The sequence below is a fragment of the Myxocyprinus asiaticus genome, chromosome 41 (genome assembly GCF_019703515.2).
Source record: "Myxocyprinus asiaticus isolate MX2 ecotype Aquarium Trade chromosome 41, UBuf_Myxa_2, whole genome shotgun sequence".
Lineage (NCBI taxonomy): Eukaryota > Metazoa > Chordata > Actinopteri > Cypriniformes > Catostomidae > Myxocyprinus > Myxocyprinus asiaticus.
This window is the reverse complement of record NC_059384.1, coordinates 17,770,663-17,783,239: the sequence shown is the minus strand read 5'-3', so window position 1 is coordinate 17,783,239 and position 12,577 is coordinate 17,770,663. Positions and strand designations below refer to the sequence as shown.

At 35.9% G+C, this 12,577-nt stretch overlaps 1 protein-coding gene across 4 annotated transcripts in view; it reads left to right on the top strand.

Moving 5' to 3' along the window:
- LOC127432055 (phosphatidylinositol 3,4,5-trisphosphate-dependent Rac exchanger 2 protein-like) overlaps nucleotides 1–12,577 on the top strand; it is a 238,069-nt gene that overhangs the window by 109,537 nt on the left and 115,955 nt on the right. For all 4 annotated transcript variants that reach the window (XR_007895679.1, XR_007895678.1, XR_007895680.1 and 1 more), the window contains exons 21-25: nucleotides 349–466; nucleotides 1,820–2,004; nucleotides 4,684–4,842; nucleotides 8,851–9,070; nucleotides 9,327–9,534. Coding sequence is in view for 1 of the 4 variants with exons in the window: in XM_051682838.1 (XP_051538798.1) it covers nucleotides 349–466; nucleotides 1,820–2,004; nucleotides 4,684–4,842; nucleotides 8,851–9,070; nucleotides 9,327–9,534 (890 nt within the window). In the remaining 3 variants the exon portion in view is untranslated. The remainder of the gene's footprint in view (nucleotides 1–348; nucleotides 467–1,819; nucleotides 2,005–4,683; nucleotides 4,843–8,850; nucleotides 9,071–9,326; nucleotides 9,535–12,577) is intronic.

The window sequence follows — 12,577 nt, the reverse complement described above, 5'->3', positions numbered from 1 at the left end:
TCTACATTACCACATACTTTGGAAACTGGAAACTGAGTTTTCAAATGAAAACAAATGTAGTAGTGCATATTGCTCAGATATTGCTCTTTCATAGCTCTGGAGACTCCATGGAGTTCTCATGTTTTTCATTTGAAGGCCCCACGAAATTAAAATTTGACATTTGTGAGTTTTAGTCGATGACTTTTACCTTTGAGACCATCTATATGCTAGTGTAATCCTGAAAGTTTCTCCCAAAAACAAATGAGATTTTAAAGAGATTCCTTTTGTGATTTTTGTGTCTTATGGTAGTGTGCAAATCAGCACATAAACCAAGGCCCTGAAATGTTATTTTGGTTGTTCATATTTCAGCAAGACTCAATTAAATGGGTCTACAACAACAGCGAGTGTGCACAGGAAGACCACCAGAGGACCAATCAGAAGCCAGCCGCAGGGGAGAATGGAGATGTGTTTGAGTGTAAAGTTGAAGGTGCTTTTACACACCAATACACACTTTTTCACATCCCAACTCCAGCCTTGGATTTAATCTTGTTCTTTGTCCTGTGAGACTAAAGCCCAAAGTACTTCGGTCAGACGCGAATGCAGATTTCGTCATCAGCAGAATGCTCGTGCACTAAACGCGTGCAGTACGATTTTTCTAACTGCACATCTTTGAACTCAAAGTATGCGAGTGCGCCTGGAATTATTTGCACTAATTAATGGGTCCACAAGGTGGCAACAGTCACAATTGAGCCGCTGCTGTCAAGAAGAGCGCTAGAAGATGTCATCGTTGATAAACAAGAGACAAATGTGGGAACAATAACAGTGGATGTGCACGTCAAGAGCACGTGTGTGATGAGGTCTGTAGATACCTGCATTTGAATAGCTCCAGTCTAAAGGAATATAAAGACACCTTTATGTGTCTAAACTCCTGAGGAGCAACAGTCCAGTATCTCATATCAGTCATAATGCGCATGCACCAACCGCCTGTGTATGCTCAAACAGTTTAATAAAGTATGCTTTGATAGGCTCGCGTTCGACTGTACGCAGATGCTAAGCAATCGCATTAAAGCGGATGTATACTTTGGGCTTTACACTACAGATCTCACTTCAGTTGCCTCAAGTGGGGCTCACAGGAAGTAGAAACAACTCATGTCTAATGACTCACTGAGAATGAACTCTCCTGCTTTATTGACCTAAACAACATACAGTATAAATCAGTGCTCTGGATAAGTAAAACAGAATTTCATGATGTAAAATTTCCTTTATCAAACTGACATGCCCTGCAAAAAAAAAAAAAAAAAAAAAGAATCTTTCTCAGTATTTTTTTGTCTTGTTTTCTATTTAATATCTAAACATCCTTAAAACAAGATAAATGTACTTGATAAGCAAAATGACAAAAGAGGTTAAGTCTTGTTTTCAGAGAAATCTAACAAAATTTAGTGACGTTTGTGCTTAAAACTATTTCCAATATTTCCAGTGGAGTAAAAAAAAAAAAAACTTGTTTTCCCTTTGAATTACTTTTTTTGTTATTGTTGTCAAATTATCAAATTGTTTTTTTCTCGTTTTAAGCAAACCTAACAAAACATTTTTGTTTTAGATTTGTCTGAAAGTAAATGTATCTTGTTTCAAGGATGTTTAGTTTTACTGGAAAACATGACAAAAGTACTTTGTAAGAAAATTAAAAGTCATTTCAATCACGAAACAAGATGTGTATTTATTATTTGCTTTTTTTTATTATCTTCCTTTTCTCCTTTTTTGTCTGTTTTTACCATTCTCTTTTGTCTCTTGTAACATTGGTAACATGACTGGTAACATTGAAACTGGTCTGTGTGTTCAACAGAGGTCATGGATAAGTTTAACACCATCGCCATAATAGATGGGAAAAAAGATAATGTGAACCTGACGGTGGATAACGTGTATCTGGAGTACGGCGTAATGTATGAATACGACAGCACTGCTGGAATGAAGTGTCATGTCCTGGAAAAAATGGTGGAACCCAAAGGCTTTTTCAGCCTGACTGCCAAGGTAGAGTCACAAGACTCAACAAACATACAGATACACCAGACATTATCATTACTGTCTCTGCTGTAGTGGAACAGTGATTTGATTCGGACACAAGCACGAATCAAAGATTGTCTTGTTTTGAGAGGCTCTTCACTGTTCACGCGTAACACACCGTGAAAGATAGAGGTTGACAGGAGAGTATATTAACCAGAGTGTGTGTAACAAATGAAAGTCATTTTTATGGCCCCCCATTGCGGAATTAAAGGATAAACACTTTAAATCACTGAGCTTGTTGCCATCTGGAGACATAAAAAGGGGAGAGACGTGAAAATCTCGGATCAACTATGATTTTTGCAAAACATAAACACATGATACTCATGTATCAATGCTTCTAGCTATTATTTGAGTTAAAATATAGGATGAGTGAAAAGCATTTCAGTGTGTGTAAGAAGAAATTCAGCCATTGTTAGAGTAACGACTGATTCTGGCCTTGCAACATGCTTGCAGGTAAATTACTGTTGAGATTAATATAGCAGAAATCTTGACTATTGCTTAAAGATGTTTTTGTATTGGGTGGAATCAAATCAAATACAGTATGATAATGGCCATATTTTAGCCCAAAATCAAAAGAACAAAATAAGAAATTTACATTTAGCACCATGAAAAAATTAAGCCTATTTAAGCATCCTGTAATAGAAACAATTATAATTCATTTATTGATTTAATAAATAAACTATTTATACATTTTTCAAATGAATTTTTATTGATTTAATTATTTATTAATAATAATACATATATGATATCATTAAAGTATTTGTTGTACTGAATTTAATTTAAACTGATAATTAGAAATCTTTATTGTGTCTTGACAGAATAAATTTCAAAACTGTATTCAATAATGGGAATTAGATTTTTTATTCACATTACATAAATGAGAATTTGAGGGATTGTAATTACATGTACATGCAAATAATGTTAGTGGCCATAAAAATAGGCCTCATTTTCTTTATAGAAAATATATATATTATTTTATTTTTTTTTTATTTTTTTTTTATTTCGCTGTGAAATTTGACTGAGACATTTTTTTGTGAGATTCACACATGTGTTAGTATTTGAAAGAGAACACAGTTATATAAAGTTTATTGTTTGTTGTTGATTATTAATGTTTGGTTTAATGTGGTGAGTATTGCATGCAGCCTCTTCCAATGTGCAATCTTAGATGTTTTTCACACTTGTTTACAAAAAGTAGCACCAAATTTATTTTCCCTCCAAAATTGGGTTCTCTGTTATATACAATCTTTGTTAATAAATCAGCAGCTGTCAAACATGACCATTGAACGTTCTGTTGCCAAGCAGTGGGGGCATCAGAGCTTGATTGTGACATTGCAGAAAGGCACACTAATAGAACACTGTATTACATGTTCTACATTAAGAAACACTTTTGTGTTTAATTCCCTTAACTTCCAGCATTTTCTGCCTTATTACAAACATCTGCATGGATAGGTCTGCACTTCCTCTAAGAAAACAGATGAATGTTAATATTGCAATGCTGTTAGGCAGATTACAAGCAATCATTACCATCTCAGCATGCCCTTAAATTTCTCATCTCCTCCGTTCTCTCACGGGCAGAGATCTGTCTCTCTTATGAGAAAATACTTTTACCACCTTGTGTATGAATGTTCACTTAAATTTGTACTGTACTTTGGTTTTATTACTGGTGCTTGGTAAGGCATCGCTATTTCTATTTCTCATACTTAGGGTTAGGGATTTGTTCAAATCCCTAACTTTAAGTATAACACTTCTTTGCATAACTTGCCCCCACACCATTTTCTCTATGGACAAGATTTTCCAGTAGATTTTCATTGAAGGAGGATCAGAGCCATATATAGGGACCCGAATATCATAGAGACTTAGGGATGGGCTCATTGAAAAAAATATTTTCTTCATTAGTATTTTTGTCATGCTTTCCAGTTAAAATATCAAAATATTCTTAAAATAAGATATATTTACTTGACAAGCAAAATGGCATAACATATAAAGTCTTGTTTTCTGAGAAATCTGACAAAATTTTGTAAATGTTACACTTAAAACAAGAAAAAATAAATCTGCCAACGGGTTAAGAAAAAAAATACTTTTTCCCCTTTGAATTACATTTGTTTTTCTAACCCCATTGGCAAATAGTTTTTTCTTGTTTTTAGCATAGACCTCACTAAATTTAGTTAGATTTCTCATTTAGTGCTCTTTTTGACTTGGGCCAATAAGTTACTACCTAGCAATCACCCAGATTACCCTAGTCACCACGTAGCAACACCTTAAAACCACCCACGGCATTCCAAGCACCACTCACATTTTTTTCAGATAATGTAAAAATCTATTTAATCTATTTATAGCATTGATGCTGTTGTCTTTTGCAAGTGTAACGATATAAAACACATCACAGGGAATCTACACTGATTTTAGTGTAGGGTTTGTACTGTTTTACATTTCTAGAAGTGTTAAGGAAATACGGGGTAGAGTTGCAATAACCACAAGGGAACAACAAAGTTCTCTGCAGCTGTTTTGAGAAATGCACGTAGTGTTTTAAATTCACTTGACCTATGAAAGTTTTGCTCACTTGATCTGTATTCCACCAGATGTGTTTTCAAGCAGTCTCATCTGCCAAAACTAATGCTCTGTGTCTCCTTTTGTGTGCTTTGTCAGATTTTGGAAGCACTGGCCAGGAACGATGAGCAGTTGGTTCAGACCTGCAGCAGACTGAGTTCCACAGAGCTCATCCCTGAAGACCTGCAGACCAGGTTCAGTGCCATGTGTGGAGAGAGACTAGAGCACATCAATCGAAGAATCACGAATTACAGGAAGGTCAGCATGCGTTATGTGAACACCTCTTTTTAAAGAACAAAAAACAGCTCTATGCTGGTCAGTGCTGGTTTGGTGCTAGTCTAGCTGGTGGACCAGCGTAGCCGTGATGTTCACTTGCAAACCTGGTTAAAGGTTTAGTTTGTCTGTCATTATTTAATCATTCGCATACCATTCCAAATGCGTATCACTTTCATTCTTGTGTGAAACACAAAAGGAGATGTTAGGCAAAATTGTTCAGGCTTTTCCGTACAAATAGAGTGAATGTGGACTGATGCTGTCAAGCTCCAAAATATAACAAAAAGAACATAAAAATACTGTAGGTCCATAAGACTGAATAATAGCCTTGTGTGAAGTATAAAACGAAATTAAAATCATTATTAGCTGAAAATCCTCCTTTTCATCGTAGACATTATTTGCATATGTTCAAATATACTAAGGTGATGTCAAGATTTATTGTAAATAAGGACTTAAATTTTGGTCTGTTTCTCACCCAATGTTGGTGTATCGCTTCAGAAAATTTTGAATATACCACTCACAATGGATCGATTACTTTTATGTTACCTATATAGGTGCTTCTTGGAGCTTAAAAGTTTTTATCCCCATTGACTTTTTGACCACTGATAAAAAAAACAATATCATTGTTTGTGTTCTGCATAATAAAGAAAGACATATGGGTTTAGAACAGCTTGAGGGAGAGTAATTGATGAGAGAATTATAATTTTGGGGTAAACTATTCTTTGTTGCTTTTTGGAGACAACAGCACACCAACATCCCATGCTGGTGACCAGCTACCCCTTGACTTTTCTGCAGAGTGGATCTCATTCTGTCCATGAAAAACATAGTTGAATGTCTTGATAAATATCTTTGGTAGACCTTTAGATGGCTGTGGCTAAGAAAACTTTGCTTGACTTGTAGCACTTCTATTTAGGTTACTGAACAGGAAATGGTCCTGCCCTGTCCTTTTTAACTCCAGCTGGCCTTGATTGATGAAATATGCAAGTCCACCAGTACCAAGGGAAACAGGCTTGTGCAAAATGTCATTTTTAATTTCCATCATCTGTTCTTATTTGGAGCAAGAAGAGGAAAATATGTCTGCAAGCATCTGACAGTTTCCCTTGTTTTTCCATGTGATTTCACTCAACACCCCACTCAGCACTGGATTAATTAGCTATTGCTTCACTAGCTATAAATAGCTTTGAACATCCCGTACCATTGCATAATTTCCCTTCTGTGGCATTCTTAGTGGGGCCTCTGTAGAAGTCTGGCAGGGTCTGTGCCCAGGACACTGAAGCGCCCCATTCAAGGCTAGTCAGGAATGTGGGAAGTCCAGTCCCAGAGGAGGTCATGTGTCCAAAGCAGCTGTAACCCATCCACTGGTTCCAGTGTAGCCTGGGACATCAACCTTACTCAGAATGACCAGAGTCGTTATGGCATTGTTGGGCAAAGGCGAGGTTCTAATCTGTGCTCAATACCATTGACATGCTCAAGGGGAACATTTAGATCTGCTCAGCTTATTGCATGCTCCTGTGCAAGTCAAAAGTCATAAATTGAATTAAAACAGCTTCAATCATATTTGGCATTAAAGTACAATATGGATCTATTCACAAACGGTTTTGTAAATAAATGATCGATTGTCTACAAGTAGTGTGGGGTGTGTCAATGTATGTCCTTCTGGAAAACATAAAATGTGAGCATGCAATGACTCTGCAGTAACATTGTATGAATGTACAATACTACAAAGGCAAAACACAGTAACTACACATTAGGCAAAATTGACTATCTTCGACTGTCTGTCCTGTAACTGTGCTCAGATTCAGAGAAAACTCTTTTGTAATCCACATTTGGCTGGACAATGAACAAACTTTGAAGACATTTTTCTCAGTTTTAGTGTTGGCATTGTTACTGACAATTTGGCTGTGCATGGCAGAAAAGTGAAGTGTTTAATTTTTAAATGTTAAGATTAGGGCTGTCGATTTGACGCATAAATTCAGTGCGATTAATTATATTAAAAATTATGCATTAAAAAAATTAATGCAATTAATCAAGTCCCCGGACCGTAGTAAGGAAGATTCCTGAGCAATTCAAGCTTGAAGTACCACCTGTTTTCTCCAGGGGGCAGTAAGCAAAACTTCAGCTGTATAAGCAAGGTGCAGCTTATACAGAGAACAAACCAACCCTTCAGCAGACAGCACAACAGGAGGACGTGTTGAAAACACAGCTTGATGGAGTACAAATCTGAATTGAAGGTTCTCAATATGTGTTAAACTATGTTTAACTTAATAGAGCGACCTAAAAATGGTATGTTTATGACGTGACGCAACTAAATTGAGACGCCTCAAAAGCATCCGTCTGATGCAGGTGTACATTGACATGTCCTTAGCCAAGCCCTCATAATAAATCTCGGACTCATTGACAAATTCAGTTGCAAAATGGATTGCTGTGAACTGTAGGCCAATTATTGGCTTATGTTCAATTATATGCAAATACATTCTAAAGCCACTTTTTGTATTGTCTTATCAATGCTTAACTCCTCTCTCTGCCACAATAATGTAATGCATTTTAATTATATGAATATTTTTTGTCTTTTATATATATATATATATATATATATATATATATTACTTGTAATTATTTAAATATAATTTTTTTTCCTAATTATTTCATCATTATATATTGAAATATTGTTATTTTAGGGGATTTCTCAGCAAATATTTATTTATGCGATTAATTGAGATTAATTTGATTAGTTAATCGGCACACCTTGTAATTAATTCGATTTAAAATTTTAATCGATTGACAGCCCTAGTTAAAATTAGTCTGTCAGAATGAATGCGTTAATGCATGCAATTAATTTAAAAAGTTTATTGCGTTCAGTTTTCTTAATCGCGATTAACGCATTTACCGTTAATACAGCATAAACAAGCATAAATACTCGTTAGGAGTGTGGAACCTTTGTGTCAGCTTGGAGTTATTACACTGACACACTTTACAACACACACAAAACAGTACTTCTACCGCTTCACAGTATACCGGCAGATTAATATTGTGAAGGATGAGAATTTAAGAGATTTAATGCCCATTGCAATGAAAATGCAACCTATGGGGAGACTAGTTCTTTCAATTAGTTTCAACTCCCACTTCGACCTTGGGAAATGTTTAATGTTACTTGAATTGGTGCATTTCTATCTTCATACTGTGGAAGGCAATTAATCACAATTATAAAAGTTAAAATACTTTAGATGTTAAAATATTTTCCTCATATCCCAGCTTAATATGCAAAGATAATTTAGTCATTTGTAGGTTGATTTTCCTGAAAAATGTAAACACTTTGTCTCTATTTTTTGAACATCCTAATCAGCCCTATAAAGCAAGATTGGCTCAACTAATGGCAGTGATTTCGGGGTGGGACTAAGTGTTCGTCATTAGTGGCGCAGATAATTGCACATTTCAGCTTTAAACATGACAAGAGTATCCATTTTAAAATAAGTAGGCGAGCCTTGTTGCTGTTTGAGTGGTGTATTTCTGTAGGGTTAAAACACTCTTTAGGTCTTAAGATTAAAATGGATGAAGGCATGATGGAAACTGGGCGGTCTGAACTGTAATGGGCTTTGCATGTTAGCATACCAAACTCTATCCAAAAATCCTAACTCAAACCTCACTAGAGCCAGGCTGGTTGAAACAACAGTACTGTACCTTGAGTTGATTATAGTACTGGAGTACTCAGGTTTAGATGTATTAAATGTGAAGTTGTGGTGGTGTAGTGGACTAAAGCACTGAACTGGTAAGTGGAAGGTTGTTGGTTCAATCCCCACAGCCACTACCATTGTGTCCTTGAGCAAGGCACTTAACTCCAGGTTACTCCAGGGGGATTGTCCCTGTAATCAGGGCACTGTAAGTTGCTTTGGATAAAAGCATCTGCCAAATGCATAAATGTAAATGAAAACCAATATGTTCTTGTTCATATTTACACAAGATATTTCGCTTACACAAATCCCTCTCTACTCTCAGTTTTCAAGAGTTTTAAAGAACAGAGCCTGGCCCACGTTCAAGCAGGCGAAGACAAAGGTTTCCCCTATACACAGCAGCGACTTCTGTCCTACAAACTGTCACATTAACGTAATGGAGGTGTCATACCCCAAGACCACCACTTCACTCGGAAGTGCCTTAGGAGTCCAGCTGGACAACAGGAAAAACACCCTGGAGAAAGGGGGACGCAATTCAGAACAGGGTGAGTGAAGATAACGTTCTTCATTTCCGAAGAACGTTATTTTCTTTGACACCACATATACAGTAATTACTTATATAAAAAATGTATATACAAAATTATAATTGATTCCGATTGATCAATAACAGCATACTGTGGTCAAATATTTATTTTGCGATAATGATGGGCTGAATACATTATTTTGTACATAATTATATACTATATAATAAAATTATTGTATAATGTGTGTCTCCATCTGACCTGGCTGGTTTGTGTTCAGGTAAGCTGAATCCCATGGTTTATGTCCAGCATAGTATTACCAGCATGGCTGCCCCATCAGGGCACAGTCTAAGCAGGGCAGAAGGTCACGGTCTGCGTTTCCTGCTACGGGAAGATGATCTGTTCATCCTGGACGCCTACCACAAACTTCTCACCAAACTCACCACTGTCGTCAAAGAGATGGAGTGCTACGCCGCCCAGATTCATGAGTGAGTCTGACATATTTATTTGATATTTGCACGTCCTGTGTGACTTAATAAAATCCTTATGTGTTTCGTTATGAGATCATAATACCATTTTTAAATGATAAATGTTTCTTGCTGATCTGACATCTTATTATCAGGGATGAAGTTTTAGACAAGTGCAACATCTGTCTACACAATCAGACTTTAAACTGCTAGAAATGCAAGCCCTAAAGTGAATACTATCTTATTAAAGCCCAACAAAGTTCTTCAGTGTGACTAATCTGCATGTTATTGCCCTTTGCTTCAAGATGACTCAACAATTCAAAAATGTTACACAAAATGAACTTGAAAAAAATTATTTATTTTGGTTTAGAAGAGAGATATCTCATTGTGGTTAATCTGTTTTTTTTTTTTTTTTTTTTTTATCTTTTTATTGGCTGCTTGCATATTAAGCAAACTCATTAACTAAATGTTTCTCTTGATGGGTAATAACAGTGGATTCTTAATTGCTGCAAAATGTATCTACCTGGTTGTTATGCTTTAATAATTAAAATGGTAATATCATCAGAGATTGAATGTCCGTTATCTTTTGAATTAAAGAGTTTGATTTACTATGGAAACATACTGAAGCTTTCAGAACTCAAAACTTTGTCCCCAGTCCAAAAAGACCATTTATTGAATCTAAGCTGCTGAAACGACTCATTCTGAACTTGCACAACTTGCTAATGTCAGCTAAATGAACAAAGTCTGTTCGTCAATGACACCAACAACACATTATTTAAGGATGGTATCGGCAATTATATCGAACCTGACACCAAGCGCGTAGTCTGAGCCACAGTTGAAAAAACAAAACAAACAAACAAACAAACAAACCAAAAACAGTCTGTTTAAGGGTCCAATATATCTAAGGGTCTGAGAGGGGGTGGAAAAAAACAGAACTAAGTTATGACTGGTTTTGGCACAAAAAACCTTAACTGACATTATAAGTAGACCTTAGGAAAAAAAGAAAATAATAAAAAATGTGTGACCCCTTTAAGCACTTTCTTTGTATTTCTTTGCAGTTTTTTGCTCAGTTTCACATTTACTACTTCTCAGGTGAACATTTAAAAGTTTTTGCTTGTTGAGTAATAATATTAAACATGTAAAGGTTAGTCACACACATTAATTGATTTGCAACTATTTTAAACCCTCCCTTGACTGCAAATACTTTTCTTAAGTGAGATGTTTGTTCAGACGTTTGAAATCAATGAGATCATGTAAGAAATCACATAAGTGTTCCTAGACGTGACAATACTTAGAACTGCATTAGTCTTCATGGGAAGGTATTATCCCAGCAATCTTGTAATCTATGTGCATTTCTCATGATCTAGCATCTGGAATCTATATTAAAGTTCTAATAACAGTTATTTCTCCAACATCTGTGAGCGTGAGTGTGTGTGTATCTGTATGTGTGAGAGAGACACTTAAACATAAAGGGGGTGGGTTACTTCCTGTCTGAGCTGAGCTGTTGATAGCTTAACTTTCTGGAAGCACATTAACACCTCAAAGGAAATGGGACACTCTAAGGCAAAAATAAAAATTGCCACAAGAGCACAGAACTCAAGCTGCACTCTGTGACTGTCACTCTCACTGAGCAAATTGCCATGTGGCACAATTGACAAACAAAACCACCCATAATAAAGACAAATTACAAATGTGAATTCTTTAATTTCTCAGTTGTTTCTCTGTAGGAAATAAGTGACTTTGTGGCAAGGTGTGTTTACAACTGCCAGCATTCATCACCAGTAATATATAAGAATTTATATGTAAATTAGTTTAAGAATCTTGGCTGCGTTCAGCCACCATTATATGAAGGATAAATGACAAATGATCAGATTATAAATCTGAATAAGAATTCTCCACCATTAAATATGTAATACAACAGGCTCGCTGTATCTGCTCACAATTTATATATGAGGAATTTTAGCTCAAGAAGGGAATTATGATTAATATTGGGAATATTGAAAGAATTAAGTTGTACGTCTGATCACTCGGCCACGCTGAGTTGATATGACACATCTGTTTAGAGTAATACTATTACTCTAGTATTAGAGTAATTCTACTATTAAATAGTATTACTCTTTAGAGTAATACTATTCTCATGGCCATCGAAAATAATATCACAAATATGTTGAAGTATTGTTCGAGCACGGAGCATAGAACTCTAAGAATCAAATATTTATCAAAATATACCACAGTCATATCCTCTTTTAATACAAACAAGACTTTATTTCTAATCTACAACATCAACTAACTAACACACTTAGACAATAATGAAACAGATTGGTGAGTGAGCTATGACAGAAGGTGAATGGAAATTATCTGTAACAGGGAAAAATTAACTTTATGCATTCTATAGACCATGCCCTGAACCCTCGATACTTCATTTAGTATACCTCGATTTGCAGTCGGGTTACCCAGAGAATTTACATAAAACACCAGCACTTTCTAGCAAACGTCTGGTGATGTTCTTGTGTTTCGTTGCATTTCTTTGCGTTGCTTTGGTTCTTTGGCTGGGTCAGTAGAAAGTTCTAGTTGTTCTCCATCAATGTTTTTGATGCTGGACAGTTCGGTGCTGGAATGATCAGGTGGGGCTTTGAAGTGAGACCTCCCGCAAGAAAGAGAATTCTTTGAGGAGGGGTCTGGCTGGTCTTTTTAACACTTTGTGTTTTATCACACCCCCGAAGAGGCTCTAAGCCAATCAGAGGCAGCTTTTCATATACCATGTGATCATCTCTATCCCTCCTTCTGAAGGTGATTAATGAGTCTTTGTTCTTAAGGTTTGTCAGTTTTCCAGCTCAAAAGTGAACATACTTTTATCCTGACTTTTATGTAATGAAATTGGAGCAAGAGACGTGACATCTGTTAACATCAACATTCTCTGCATAAACAGGCAAACATTTACATATGAAACATGACATACTTTGTTTATGCTTACTTCACTACACATTAACATTTGAATATACCTTATTGTACATTGTATAATTGAGCATCATGTATGCATGAGGTCAGAATAATGCATTCTATG